Genomic DNA, 14,999 nt, shown 5'->3' with positions numbered 1-14,999 from the left:
AGGGCTGGCAGCCCCTGGCCTCCCTTCTCAGGCTCCTACCTGGAGCTCTGCATTCCAATCTGCATCTCAGTCTGCAGCCTGTGAGCCCAGCTATTTGTACCCCATGTATTCCTCAGCATTCTGCAGTCATGGATAACTGGGACAATATCTTTAGTTTTGAGGGTGGTTTCTAATGCTGCTCAGTGTTCCAGAAATGGTATCCATGAATAGAATATCTAGAGCTTGACATTGATGTAAATCAGGGTAACTCCCCAAACTTTGTCAGAAACTGGGATCTAGTTTTATTCCTCCTAAGGAAATGCTATCCCTGATCTTCTCATTTTCTCAAGCTTTCCCTGCTCATATAAAGTGAAGGTAGTAAAATTAAGTTCCCATGGTTTATTTTTGGTTTTGGGTGTCTGCTTAAATTTCTTGAAGTTTCTTAAAAAGCACTTTTGGAAATAAAGCAGGAAAATCAAAACTGAGGAAGAGGAGGAAGGAAGTTTACTTAAATGCCTCTTTGGCAAGGACTGTTGTTCCTTTTCTGCATTTTCTAAGCACCATTTACTACTGGATAGTGGTTTGTGCTGTTCCTCAGTCCCATCAGTAATTTAAATAACTTAAACACAGTGAAAGCTTGATTTGGTTTTTTTTCTATGAAGTACCTGTCCTCTCTCTGTATGCTCCTGCTTTGTGGGACCTCTTGACTCTTGTGCCATGTAAGGACATGTCCTAAAAATCCTGGTGGCAGTGGATGGCCACACTGGTGCAGTGGCTGTAGCCAAACAACCGTCCTGACCCTTCCCCAGGCATGACTCACCCATTTGGAGAGGTCTAAGGGAAAGCATCCCCCAGATCATTCCTAGTTGTTCCTGGGATGTTGGGGCTGTGTGGAGGAAACATCTGTGCTGGGGCTCCCTCAGCAGTGGGCTGGCAGCCTTTGGACTTGCTCTCCCAGCAAGAGCTTTGCCATGACCTTCTTGAGCTCTTCATCTTTAATAGGAGTGAGGGAAAAGAAAAAGCTTGTTGTGCAAAAAATTTAATAGCTTGCTGTTGATGATACTGATAGGGAACTCAAAAAGGATACAGTAAAGTTGCTTAGGAATTCCTTACGAGGTGTTAACCAAGATCTTTTACAAGAGAGAGGAGAATGTGTATAAGCCAGGATGAGCCTTTCTATTTATATGTTCATAAGAAACTGCACATTGTTTAGTACTGATTTTCCTCAAGAGAGGGAGTTTAATTCTCTGTTTTATGGACAGATTGCTCTCCAAACAGTAACACTTTATTACTCCATTTTACAACACAAGCAGTCATATACTTTCTAGAAATACAGAGCATATGTGGAGAAGAGGAACACCCCAAGTAGCTTTTGCAAAACAGGGAGAATTAATGCAGTGTTGTTCACAGGGTCCTGAAAGGAGAATCCTCTTTAGAAACATCAGGAAGATCAGAAAGATGGGGAATGGAGGCATTAGTGACTGTTGATCCTCAGCCAATGTCCAGGAATCATTCCTGTGTGTGCTCACTCTTGCCAGCTGTCCCTGCTCCCTGCTTCAAAAGCACTGATTTCTTTCTAGTCCTAGGAGATGCCTTTTATTTTTCAAAGCTACTGTGTGGACTCTTCAAAGGGTGATGTATTTCCATTTGATGAATGGCAGAGTTATCTATCCATGTCTATTAATTACATGGAAAAATTTCTCCATTACTTGTTTTCAGAGTTGTAACAGCATTATTTCTTGCTCTGTGTCTGTAAAGTCTTGAATGAAAGAAACTACACTGTTCTGATTTCAGGTAGTTCAGATATTTGTTTTAATTTTGGGGTTGAGGGGCTTCCTCAGGTTGTGTGTTTGTTTCACAGATAAGACCTGCTGAAATAGTTCCAATTTGGCATTTATCTCTGTGAGAAGTAGTTCCCTTAAGCACTTTCTGTGCAGGAGCAGAGAGGCTAATACCATGCTTCTGACAGAGAGTTATTTTTACATAATTATTGGTCCAACCCCTCAGTAACATGATATCAGGAAACAAGAATGATAATATGACACTGTGCTAAGTGAACTCCAATCAAGAAACTAAGAGGACTTTGTTGGGATTAGAAACTTGATACAGTCTTTTCCTTTGTCACTGAAGTATGTTTCCAGAAGATAGATGGTTGGATTTTTCCAGCAGTACATGACTTACTGGGGACTCAGCATAGCCATGTTTCAAAGAAATAAAATGTGTGATAGATTGGAGAGGAAAGACAAGGAAAGAGGGTGTATTGTATGTCACAGCAGGAGATAACCCAGCCTGTGGCTGGGTGAAAAGCCTGGAGGGCTTCTCCTGGCCTCCATGTCAGCATCTCTCCTACAGAGTTTTGAGCACACACTTGGATCCCAGCAGCAATCAGCTAGGAAAATATTGCAAGATAAATATTATGGAGTTTTATACATCTGTCATTTGTGAAGCACAGATTTGCTCCTTTGCTTCTTTTTTACCTCTGCTCACATTTTGATCATGAGGCTAAAGCATGAGCTACAGCCTGCTTTTGTCAGGCATCTCATTTATCTCCTAATGGAAGATGCCAGGTGGGTCAGTCCTTCTGAAGTAGATCCCCAAGTTTCCATGCCAGGCTTGTGGAAAACTGGCTTTCTCCTGTCTGCCTCCAGCAGAAGGGTCACTCGGCTTTGGCCACTCTCCTGTGTTCTCAGAGGAGCAGGAATCCTTCCTGGAATGTTCCAGGAAATTACCTGTGCTTCACGTAGGGCAATGTTTGTGGTCTGGGAACCTCTGCCTGCTGGATACTTGGCAGTCAAGTGTTCAGGCTGGATTGTTGTACCCCACCTGAAGTGGACATGACTTCCAGTTCCTTCCCAGTGCCAGGTTCTGTCAGAGGTACCCAGCAATGGGGAGCCTTGCTCTGCACCACAGCCTGGGCTATGAGCTGTGAACAAAGTGGGGGGTTTCTCTATAAAGTGATTTAGACAGCACAGGTGCTTCCCATAGCAGAAGTTGTCTGGTCTGTGCTTTGCATTGGCATGTCTGGATTAATGTTACACCTGATTTCAGCAGTTGGTGGTGGAAGGTGAGCAAGGCATGTATTAAGAGCTGTTTCTGCTCTTCTTTCTGCTTCCCAGGGATATGAAGCTGGATGGTGGACGCCAGTGCCATTCTGCTGGAGTGTGTCTGAAAGAGATAATTGGTCTTGAAGGTGTGGAGCTCGGAGCAGATGGGAAGGTGGGGATGCTTCAGTTCTTACTCCCTTAGATTTTATGTTATAAGGGGAAAAAATGGCATGACTAATAACAAGCACAAATATAACACACAGTGTAACACAGTAGTTAAAGCACAATATGTGCAACTGTAAATAAGCTTAGCAGAAATTCATGAGGACTGCCCAAGCTCAAGGCAGACAACTCTGTATCCTTGAAGAAACTTGCCTCTGGCAATATCTGAGTGTGTAAAGTATTACTGAATTACACAGCCTTCCCCTGGCTCTAGCAGGAGATACCACTGCAGGGTATATTGTCAGGAGCTTTAGAATAATTTCTGGTGAGAGTTGTAGCTGTAATTCTGTTTGCTTTCAATTGTATTTAATAACATTTTGCTTAATATTTTTCCAGAGAGCAGGAAGACAGTGGCACTGTCTGATGAGTCTTTCAAAATCCAGGAGCTCATTCACTTGAATAAAATAAGCAAATACGAATCTTTAGGGAAGTGATTGATTTTAAAGAAATATGTAGAGGAGAGACAGTTTTAACCATAGAAGAAAACATTTCTTCCTGAAAGCCTGATTTACTTTCTACAGTTCAGTTTTACTCAGTCTGCTGTCATATATGGATTTAAAGGCCCTGGGTCAATGCTGCTACACATGTTGTGTTCACATAACCAGGTGCCAGGCCATACTACAGGCTGTAAATTCCTGAGGACAATCTGTCTGCTTATAAATAATGAAAGCTCACATGTTTTATTTGATACCTGTTCTGACCTCCTCGTAAACCAGTCTAGAGTCTCAAACTCAGGTTTTTTTTCTTCAATGCAATGTTATTGTTGGAGAATGAGCCAACAAGAAGCAAGGCATAGCTTTTTCTTGGCCAGGGGTACAAGCAGAGAATCAGTGCACTCTAAAAATAATTTTGTCACAAGTTACTCATTCACACTTAGTCCATGTTGGGGGGATAGTAAATGATCTCCCACAACCATTGCTGTGAACTAGAGCTCACTTATTACATCAATAAGACTCTGCCAGACAAAGTCCTGAGAAAGAAAAATAGCAGAGAGAGAGAGTGCTTCAATTTAGCAATGTTTAAGTGATTTGCCTCTGGCAGCTGTGTGCTGAGGGATCTGGATAGATGATGCTAGTTCAGTAAAGAAGCTGCTGAAATGTGCTACAGAGAAGGCCCACTGGAAAAAACCTGACCAAACTGATATATTTTTAAATCTGACCCTTGAGTAGGATTTTGTAAATCCAATGTATTAGAGCTTGTGTGTGTGTGTGTGTGTGTGTGTGTGTTGCTGAAGAATTAATGCCTTTGCAAAAGCATTTTTTGCATGGATAAACTGACTGCACTGGAGCAGATGTAGGTGACTGGTTTTTATTCATCTGTGCCTAACTTAATCCACAAAATCCTCCATTAATTGGCTTCTCTTGCTTCCAGTGGAATGCACCAAAGGCATCCCACTGCATCCAAGCTGGGCTAAAAGTAACTGTGTGTCCAATCTGAATTTTTTATTTTTTTTAGACGGTTTCTTATACACAGTTCCTGTTTCCTACCAATGCTCTGGGAACTCGGAGGAACACGATAGATTCCACCTCGTCTTTCTCCCAATTTCGCAATGCAAGCCATCGTAGCCTTTCTTTGGGAAGAGCTAACAGCACCCAGGGGAGCATTGATGCAGGTAACTTCTCAAGTAGCTCATTTTAATATCCTTGGGTACCCTGATGGTAGGCAGTTATTGCAGAGGACTGACATGTGTTTTAGTCCCCCCCATTACCTTTAATTAAATGAAATACAATCTTCTGTTGTGGGTGCAGCACAGCTTATTCCATATTTGCTTAGAAAGCCTGTTTGTGGAGGATGGAGGTTGAATAAACAGGCACATTGGTCATATTGACAGCCCCGATGGCACCCAGCGTGCCTCCTCCTGTCATCAGCCTTGTTTGTTCCTCCTGCATCAGGCTTGTCCTTACCTTCCTTTGCTGTGGAAAATTTACAGTGGCAACACAGTAGTCATGAGCTGAAGGTGTAAATTCCACTTGTGACCTTTGTTAGGCTGGAAAGGGCTGTGTTTACTAAACCGGACACAAAACATAAGCCAAAACACTATATGCTTAAAATATTTTGGCATGATAAATGAAACAAATCAAAACATCTGCTTGAACAGACGAAAACTTGTTGTCGGGAACAGAAGTCATTGCAGAGCTTTATATAATTCTACAGTTCTCTAAGCCCTAAATTCACATTTACCAGGTAATTCATAAGCTCTAGGTCCTCTATATCTTGGCAAATCACATTAGTATGGAAATACTTAGAGTTGTCAAGACTTAGAGCAATTTTTCATCTCTTTAAAAGATCTTGAATAGGGATAATATTGTGCATTATCTGAGAACTCGTTTGCCACAAAGTCCAGAGATTTCTTGATGTAATGAATTCCTTTCAGAATTCTATATCTAAACTGTTGTTTTTTAGGTAGCGACCTGGGAGACTTTGTTGAGTACGACCCAAATCTTTTAGATGATCCCCAGTGGCCATGTGGCAAACATAAGCGGGTTTTAATATTTCCTTCATATATGGTAAGTGATTCTGTGTAGGACAGAGAAATTCCAGTAACAGAATTCTGAAGGTTGAGGTTTCATTTGGCCATATTTTAAGAAGACTGTTATTATTTTTAATTTACTAATAAGAGCTGTTCAGAATGCTTTGTTCTAAATGACAGTTACTTCTCAAGACATGTTAAAACAACTCGTGGAGGTATTACAAAAGCAAACGCTTTTATTACTGCTGTATTTCATAAATGCTTTAGATGAAAGGCTTGTTCAAACAATGCACTCATTCTCTGGCATTCAGAGGAAAATTTATACTTCCTCAAACTGGCACCTATTACAAAATAGGAGGATGCCCATTGGGGTTTTTCTGAAGTCATGAAGCTACACTGTGTTTTGATGCTAATCATTCACTCCTCTGAACAGCTTTGTTTCCCAGGTATTTATTTCACCATAGGATAGTCCTCCCTTTAATTGCAGCAATTATGAGCAGAGTCTGCATATTTCTCCCTATATCCAAACCCTTAACAATACAGACTAATAACTGTTCCATAGTCTATGCTCTGACTAAATGTTTTGTATGGTGAGAGACTTCTATAGCCTTTTTTTATTGTTCCAAGTCTGTAGATTATTTTGGCAGGACTGTTGCAAGATGCAGTCAGTCATACACATGTGAGCATGTATCTGTCTGTGTTATACATCCAGATTAATAGTAGGCAGCAGGGAGATTTTAGTTTTTCCCCCCAAGTGGTGGCCTACTAGTCTTATCTATATGCAGATATGATAGGATTTGAAACACTGAGGTCTGAAGTGTTGTCCATGTTCTTGTTTAATTTAGAACAGAAGACATTATTAAAGAAACTGCTAATGTATGTAAAGATACAGCCTTTGTGTGTTCTCATCTGCCCCCCACCCCGGGGGTAACTTTGCTCTTGGGTGCTCCTTCTTCAAAATAAACTCTAAGAGTTTCATGTGGATGGAAGATTATCTCCTTGCTAGCAGGAATGTTTTGTCTGTTGCACACAGAGGCTGAATTGAGTTCTAAGGCTGTGTTTATTCTAGATTTTCAAATGGGAAGTCCAGAATGTGCTCTGCTTATTTGCTGCCAGTTTTCCTTTAAGGATTGATGAGTTATTTTTTGGCTGCCAACCCACAAAGTGACAACCTTTTATAGCAGCTACATCTGTGTGGGAAAATATTTGTCAGGTTTTGATATGGTTACTGTCATGGGCAGGGAACTGTCTTCCCTCAAGGAGAAAGACATTGTTGGCCATCATTCAAAGGGAACATAGTTCTAGCAGTCATGGCAGTGTTTCTGACCTTCCTCAGGCTGTGAGTGTCTGCCAGCAGTACAAGACCCCTAGAATCACCTGAGATCTCCGATCCCTTTTTAACTTGATGTTCTCATGGACATGGTTAAATGAGTCAAAGTGGGGCAGCTAGGCATCCAGCAAGGGAGTTCTCCATCTAGGAGTGGGTGTTCAGTGGCATTCTTCTCTGTGTATTGGTTGGCCAATTGGTTCAAATTGTTTCAAAGCCTTGTATTTGTACTTCTGTTGTAAAAAGGAGCTGCCTGGGGATTTGACAAGGGGTGTGACTGGATGCCCTAAAGGTGAGAAATGGACATCAAGGACAGTTGTTTAAATCAATGTCATTGTTTATCTAGAATATATTTGCATTGACAGGAATATCCCTGCTTTTCAATTTTCTCTAGGGTTAATTACTGCTGTCTCTGATGTTATGTATTATTTGACAGATGAAGGTTTTTTCCTGAATTTACATTCCAGACTTCTTCAGTGCTGCCTGAGGGTCTGTGGGACTCCCATCTCCCTTTCTGAAGGCAGGCACTAATCTAAGCAAATGCTGAAGGGCATTAAGTGCTCTGTCTCTTCAGTTGAGGGGATCACAGGCAGGTGCCAAGGGCTCTCTTTTGGTTTTGCCTGCCCACAGCTGAAGCAGCAGAGCTGTGATGCCCTGCAGGAGCTGCATGGCTCTGCAAGAAACTAAGGGGTGGATGGTTGTTCTTCAGTGCTCAGCTGAAAGATTTTACAAAATGCTGGGCTTCCTTCAGCCAGGAGAAGGGAGATAAAGTAGTGCTGGTGTGTCCTGGGATCTTGCAGGTGAAGTTAGATTTTTCAGTTTAGGCAAGGGCTTGTGCACAGAGCTGAATATAAGGCCATATTGGCTATGTAGGAGACATTAATCACATCTGTTTTAGACTTTCCTGACTGTACTGGCATTCCCTCCCCCTCTCCCTGCAGTTCACATCAGTGTGAGCAGGAGCATAATAGCCTTATAATTTCTAGTCGTTTTCTTCCCCCCCGCCAAATATAAAAATCAGGGCACGCCACAATTAAAGCAGATTGCAGTCTGGGGCCTGCAAGAGACCTGTGCTCTTTTCCTGGCCATGCACAGCCACTGCAGCAGTGCCAGACCTCTGCCAAAGGACTGCAGAGGCCGGGAGCAGCCGCTGTGCTGGGCGGGATGCGGCTGGAATTGCTGCCTCTCGCCAGAGCCCAAGCAGCTGAGAGCGGCTCTGATGTCAGCGCCCAGCATTTGGCTCTGCCTGGAGAGCTGCAGCTTGTAATTAAAGTTTAGTTACTTGGCCAGGATTTAGCATTAATGCTTGACAGCTGCAAGCTTGTAGATATTCCCCTCCCCCCTCCTTTATGGATGTCAGAGCAATTAATGGGGGGAAGGTGTGGAAGAGGAGTGGATGCTGGGCTGCGTCTCTGCCTGCAGGATAGAGCTGCATGCACTGATATTACTCCCTTGAGCCTGGCTGGTGCTTTGCAGGCCAGGATTTCTCCACTGGGAAAGCTCTGTTGAGGTCTGTGAGAATGCTGCATCAATAAACACTGCAGGTTTTATCCCGAGGCATAAGACAGACAAAATGTGTGGTCCAGCTTGGAGTTTACTCAGAAATATGTGCAACTAGCACTCTATGTGCTCAGTTTTTGTGGAGCCTGAGTTTATTGTCCCTGTCATTGACTTTATAGTCTTTTAATTTTTCTGAGCTGAATTAGCCCTGACTCTGTGTGAGAAGTGTTAACTGCAAGTCCTCAGCTGTTTTCAAGGAGGAGCTGAGCTTCCTCCTAGAAGATAGCACTGGGGAAGCAGAAGTGCTTTTGGTTTGGTCCGGGTTTTTTGTTTTGAGGTTTTTTTGGAGTTTTTTTTGTTGGTTTTTTGTAGTGAAGTCTTGGATTTAACAGAGCATACACTTCCCTGTTGCATTTCTAAAAGTAATACCCACAAATTGCCTGTCAGGGGACAATTTTGAAAGTACTCTTCAATACTTTCCCAATACAAACTCTTTGGCTTCTATCAATTGTATTAATTATATTTAAACTCTAGTCTGTCCTGGAGAAATTATTTCATTTTGTGTTGTCTTTGTAGGAGATTCTGCAATATAAACAGTAAGAGGTAGAAAAAATTTGTCCTGGGGGGTGGGGGGGAAGGGAAACATCATGTCATAGTTAACAGATGTCTTCCTGGCTGATACTGCTAAAACAGGAATTTGTGCAGATTCTTAAATCTCTCTAGAACAGGAACTTTATCTACCAGACTAAGCATTAATTTCTTTCCTTGAATCTCATGTTGACTAGCATACGTACAGACTCATCAATGCCCCCTGGTCTCTCTGCATTTTTTTTAGTGGAAACTCCTTCTGTGCTGAACTAGAAATCTCATTCTCACCAGGCTTGAGGCTGATCCTTTGTTGGTAACACAGAAACACAGCAGCATGTTAGCTGGTCACTGTGCTGCCAAAAACTTGCAGCAGAAGAAGAAAACCCAGATCAGCAGCATGTTTACTTTGAGTGGCTAATTCTGTAGTTGCATCCCTGAAATATCCGTATATCTGTGCTCAAGGCATACACATGGAATTAGGGTACTGAGCTACAATGCCAGTGTGTTGGTATAATTCTATAAAAACCAATGGGCATCTCCACACCACTAATAAAAGAAGCATGTCACAAAGCTCTGCAGAGCTATTCCAGTGTCTCTCTGCCAGCCTGCACTTGCAGTTGCCGCGTTAGCTGCGAGCATACCGAGCTGCCTGATTTAATATTAGTCCTCCAGTGTGGCTTTAAAATTAGAACTGCTTGCTGCCCTGGCCCTTTGGTCTAACAAAAGCCCTGCATGATGACATCATGCATTTAGTTTCTCATTCCCCCTTTCTGTCTTTCACAAGGAGCACCAAGGTCAGGCAGACTCCACTACAGCCAGCGTCCTTCAGGGCTGTCACCCTATTCTTCCAGCCACTTCTGTGGCTGTATATTAAATATCTCTGGACTGCTTTTTTATCAGCTGCTGACCTTGTACCCAAAAGTCCCAGGGAGCAAAGGATAGCAGTGGTAGATAATCATGTATAAATCCTGTGCTCTAAGCATTTGGTGCTATATTTGGCTGAGACTCCAGTAAATAACTATTTTGAGAATAATTCCAGAATGTTAACAATATAAAATAAACTGGTGTCCTCCCATGTATTTCAAATAAACAGTTTTGTGACTATTGCATTGTGAAATTCAAGATCTTTCAGTTTAAGGTCCTTGAATGTTAATAACTTTGTAACAACAGAAACATCTTATTTTATTCTAGCTTCCTTTTTTAGAATTTTAATTATAATTCAGAATCTCTCCCATTTTCGATCACAGTTTAAAGTCTCTTTTCTATCAGGATTTCTCATATATATGCATCATAAGTATATGAATTACTGGCAGTTGATAGGAACTTAGCTGGTCACCTATGGGAGGCATTAACGTAGTCAGAGAGTGCAGAGTTATTGACTTCTTTTCACTTCTTGTGGGGCTGAGAACTTATCAGTGATCTACCAAAAGTCTGTTTCAGGTATCAGTCTTCCGTCTGCTTTCTGTGAAGTAGCTTTATCAGGGGGGCACAGTAACAACAGCTAAGAGAGCCTATCATACATCTTTCATTTTAATCACCTATTTCATTCTGATTTTATCCTTCTTAAGCTAAGAGATAGAGGCATCTAAGGCTAAATCATCTTTTACTGGTTGCATGCCAAAGTAGGATTTATTTTCAACAATATTTCATCCTGCCAGTCTTACCAACCATTTCAGGCATTCTCTCTCCTCCCATATTTATGAAACTATATATACAGCTTTCCTATGAGAAAGCAGCTGCTTGAAAACGCTTGTGAATAACACATGAGCTGAGCTCCAAGTTCAAAACTGCCAGCCATGCAAAAAGTGTGCAGAGCAGAGACTTGGGCCGAAGCATTTATCACACTGTCCAGGCATCTGTCAGCTACCATTTATCAAGGTTTTCATTTGTCTTGTGCAGCTTCCATCACCTAAGTAAAATATACATCCACAGATTTGTATACAGAGAACGTAACAGAGCCCATGAAGGAGTATTGCTGAATGCTGAACTGGAATGTGTTCCGTGCAAATAAGCTGTGAGAAACAAGACAGACGGCTCTGGATGACAGAAGTTAAAAACATTGGAGATTAGACTATGAGAGAGACAGTTTAGTAGTTCCCAGTGCTTTGCTCATGTGTCTGACAGCTCTGGGAGTGCAGAGTGCCTGCCTGGTAGGGAATAATATTATGTATAAGAAAGCATGTTTGGATAGAGAAAAGCTGTGCTCCTTTTAGGGAAATATTTGCAAACCTTTCATGAAATTTGGAGCGTCAGTATTGATCGGAGCCCTGACCCAGGCAATACCAGAATTGTCCTGGACAGACAGACAGTCATGTGTTTTCCTTCATGTGGGACATGCAGGCAGCTCATGTGCAGTGCTGTGCTCTAAAACAGGAGAAAAGTGTGAACGCTGAGCAGGGAGCAGCAGAGAAGGATGAGGTTGTGTCCAAGCCCTCCCCTGTCAGATCCCAGCTGGTTCTTGTGGGCTGCTGGACCACCCTAGAGCTTTCCTCCATTCCCTTACTCGTGGGCAGGGGCAGCAGTGGGGGCTACTGCTCAGTGCCAAGCTGTTTGCAGGGTGCAGGAGGTGCCCTGGGCAGGATCAGGGTTGGGGACCAAGATTTCTATGTAGCCTGGTGAGTGCTGTGCCCCAGCAACAGGAGTACCCAGTGCCTGGGCAGAAACCATTTGAAGGGGTAACTGATTAGATCACTCAAGAGATGCTAATCCATCATTGCTTTTAAACTGCCTCACAACAGATATTTTTAATTTGCCTCTCTGCTGGGCAGGGTCCTGCATGCACAGGATGCATTCTGTAGGTACCAGCTGGACAAGCAGCATCCTGTTTCTCAAAGTCCAGCTTCTGCAGCAGCTACAAAGGAAAAAAAATAAAGGGACAAAAAAAACCCAAAAACTTGCACAAATTCTTTTCTTGAGAATATGGGCAGTTAGCTGAGCTCTCCAGCATGGCACTGACAAGATGAGACAGCTGCCTTAGAGCCAGTGTGTTCAAACATGCTGCCATTATCCTGTTACATGAATCAAAACCAGCACACACCAGCTTTCATCTGGATTTCATTATTGTGATTTGTATCGTAGAGACTGTTGTCTCACAGGAAGCGGCAGTATTCAGAGCTGGAGAGGGGAAGATCCTTATCAACAGGACAAAATTGACAAATCTCCGTGTTTAAAAATAACTGTACCTCTTTACTGTTCTCAGTTTTAAGCAGTCTGCTTATTCTCAAGCCTCTGAGCACTATGCTTTAAATGAAATTTTTAAAAAGAGCTTTTCTCCTTCCAAAGAGAATTTATCTGAATTCTGGCAAACCTCCCACGGGCTGGAGGAGTCCCAGGTAAAACAAGTTGGCGCCTGCAGAGCAGCTGTGGGGAAAGGTGCATCCCAGGGGGCTGCTGCTGCTGAGAGGCAGAGCCCAGGGCTCGCTCCCCTCTGCACAGTGGTCCCCAGAGCCACTTGTTGGAGGTGAGAGCTGAAACTTGCTGTCTGGCACAACCTCTGTGCAGCCCTTCAGCTGAGCCTGGAGGATGGACAGGCTCCCCTTCTGCTGCTGTGCCCTTTCTGTTGGGAAGTGGTTTCTGTTGTGCACATAAGCAAAAGAAGATAACCTGGAGAGAGCTAAAGGCGAGTTAATTAAGATAAAACTATGACCTCTGTGGTAATGAGCAAACAATGGGCAGTTAGGTTTGTAGTGAAGCATGAAATAAAGCATCAGGTAGCTTTGCACAGGAACACTGAGCTCACTATTTGTGGGATTGCCCAATACTGGCAATAACTGAAATAATCTTTACATTTAATAGGGTGTATCTGGTTAGTGTCTCTTGGCTCTGTAAGCAAGAGCAGCATGGACCCATGTTTCTATACCCTGAGGAGCAGACAGCAAGGATCTAAATTAGATGTGGCTTGTTTCAATGTCCTCCTGTAGCAGTATGGAGAGGAAGGCTCTTAACACATAAAACTCCCATAAAAATATCTGAACATCAGCAGTACCCAGCTTGCTGATGATCCTTTGCCAAAAATGCCAAGGAGTAGGCAGGCAGACTGCAACATTCCAGGGAAAGAAAGGAAAAGGGGTAGTTGTTAGGATCTTAGTTCTTCTGCTTCAGAGGTCCGAGCCCTGCCAGGTGAGAGGGAGCATGTGAGAAGCTGTCTGCAGTGAAGAGCCATGGCTGCACAGTGTGTGCATACATCCTTCCAACCTCAGCAGGGTTAAAGCCAGGCAGCCCCACACATTCCATGGAAGGCTTTCCCACTGATCCTGGGTAGGGCAAGGCTTCTCCTCCCTGTCTTCTCCTCTCTTCCCTTTATTCAGGTGTGGCAGCACGTTGCCTGCTTCAGCATCAAGGCAGTTTATGAATTTTTAACCTCAGGGGCACTGCACTGTCTGCCTGAACCTGCAGTCAGACTCATCCATACACGTGCAGGGAAGCAGGTGTGGCTGAAGAGTGTTGATGTGGCAGAATGGCCCATGTTTTAAAACATGTGTATGACCATAACAACAGCCCATGGCAAAAACTTGGGTTTTTCCTCTCTGTTCTGTTTGCCACAAGTACTGCTGGAACTATTCAGGGGAAATACATGCTCTGCTCTGTTTTAAATTCCTAATAATTCAGTACCATATCTCCTAAATAAAATGCAGTAAAAGTTAGGAGTGTTTTACTCTCCTTCATGCTTATTTTGGAAACAGGGAACCACATGACTGGATAAAGAGAGCTGTCGCCTTTCTCTCTAGAGCCATTGCACTTTGTATTCCCCAAGCCCTTCCATATATCATTTTAATGGTAGAAAAAAAACCTGAAAGCATATTCTGTCAGTCTTTTTGACTGATTTCAATTCACATGAGGGTATATTACAGCAGAGCTCCACCTTTTATGAAAGCATAACATGCAGCAAGGGTTTTGCATGCCTGTTTCCACCTCTTGTTTGGTGTTAACAACCCTTTGCCATAATACAGATTAATCAAAACCAGAAATTAGAAGGGAAATACTATTTTATGAGCAAGAGAGTGCACTGCACTATCCACTGCTGCTCTATTGCATGCTTGAAGCTGGCAGGGAGCTGGATGCCTGGGGACTAGACTGTCCCCCAGGTGCCCAAACTGGAGCTCCTCTCCACTTCTGTCCAATGGGCAGAACTGCCAAAGCTTGGAAGAAATAAATGTTGATTTGTTGTTGAGATGATAGATTTTGTCCAGGTGAATGGTGACAGAGGATTTGGGCAAAGTGCTACCTGAACAAAGACTAAGGGAACAAGAGAAGTGCTGAGCACCCACAGATGTAGGTGCTGTGTTGAGCAGGAGAACCCTCTGCAACCTGGGGAGATTCCTTAGGTTGTAGCAAAAAGGAATAGGAAGCTCAAAGGAAATAGACCGTCCACTTTGAATGTTGTCCTGACTCCTTTGCCTATTTACTGCCTAATTTACCACAGCATTACTGCCTTCCACTCTTTTGAGTGACCTGCCATGTGAGCTGATTACTTATTTTATCATGAATGTATGCTACAGCAGTCAAGAGTTTCTATCAGTGGTTTCTTCAAAGAATCAATTTGAGAAAAAACTCAAAATGGTCTCAGAACCACATGGAGGTAGGCACTGAAGTTAGGTCATCATATCAATTATTGTGATATATATTGTATAATAAAGACTTCTCAGGTAGATTTCATCCAGCCACATTGTCTTAAACTCACTCTTAGCAATACTTGGAGGTATGCTCATGAAGTATGTATTGTTCAAGGCTTGTGCTGAATGGGTCACTTGTTTTGTCAGTCACAAATAAATAGTTGCTTTAGTTCAGACTTAATTTTCCTGTCTGTTGAAAGCATTGGGACTGACTGGTACTTGTTTGGTATCCCTTGTTTCTGGGAATTGAGTGATCT

At 42.8% G+C, this 14,999-nt stretch overlaps 1 protein-coding gene and 1 long non-coding RNA gene across 3 annotated transcripts in view; one reads left to right on the top strand and one right to left on the bottom strand.

Annotated features, from left to right (window-relative positions):
- Positions 1-14,999, top strand: part of CABLES1 (Cdk5 and Abl enzyme substrate 1) — a 70,512-nt gene that overhangs the window by 49,581 nt on the left and 5,932 nt on the right. For both annotated transcript variants that reach the window (XM_056485731.1, XM_056485730.1), the window contains 3 exons: positions 3,096-3,195; positions 4,701-4,857; positions 5,649-5,752. In XM_056485731.1, the coding sequence (XP_056341706.1) occupies positions 3,096-3,195; positions 4,701-4,857; positions 5,649-5,752 (361 nt within the window). The remainder of the gene's footprint in view (positions 1-3,095; positions 3,196-4,700; positions 4,858-5,648; positions 5,753-14,999) is intronic.
- The window catches only part of LOC130250255 (uncharacterized), a 34,053-nt gene that overhangs the window by 16,273 nt on the left and 2,781 nt on the right, over positions 1-14,999 (bottom strand). The window lies entirely within an intron of this gene.

This window comes from Oenanthe melanoleuca, chromosome 2 (assembly GCF_029582105.1).
Source record: "Oenanthe melanoleuca isolate GR-GAL-2019-014 chromosome 2, OMel1.0, whole genome shotgun sequence".
Taxonomy (NCBI): Eukaryota; Metazoa; Chordata; class Aves; order Passeriformes; family Muscicapidae; genus Oenanthe; species Oenanthe melanoleuca.
Note: the sequence above shows the minus strand (reverse complement) of the source record. Positions and strands in the feature narration are given on the sequence as shown.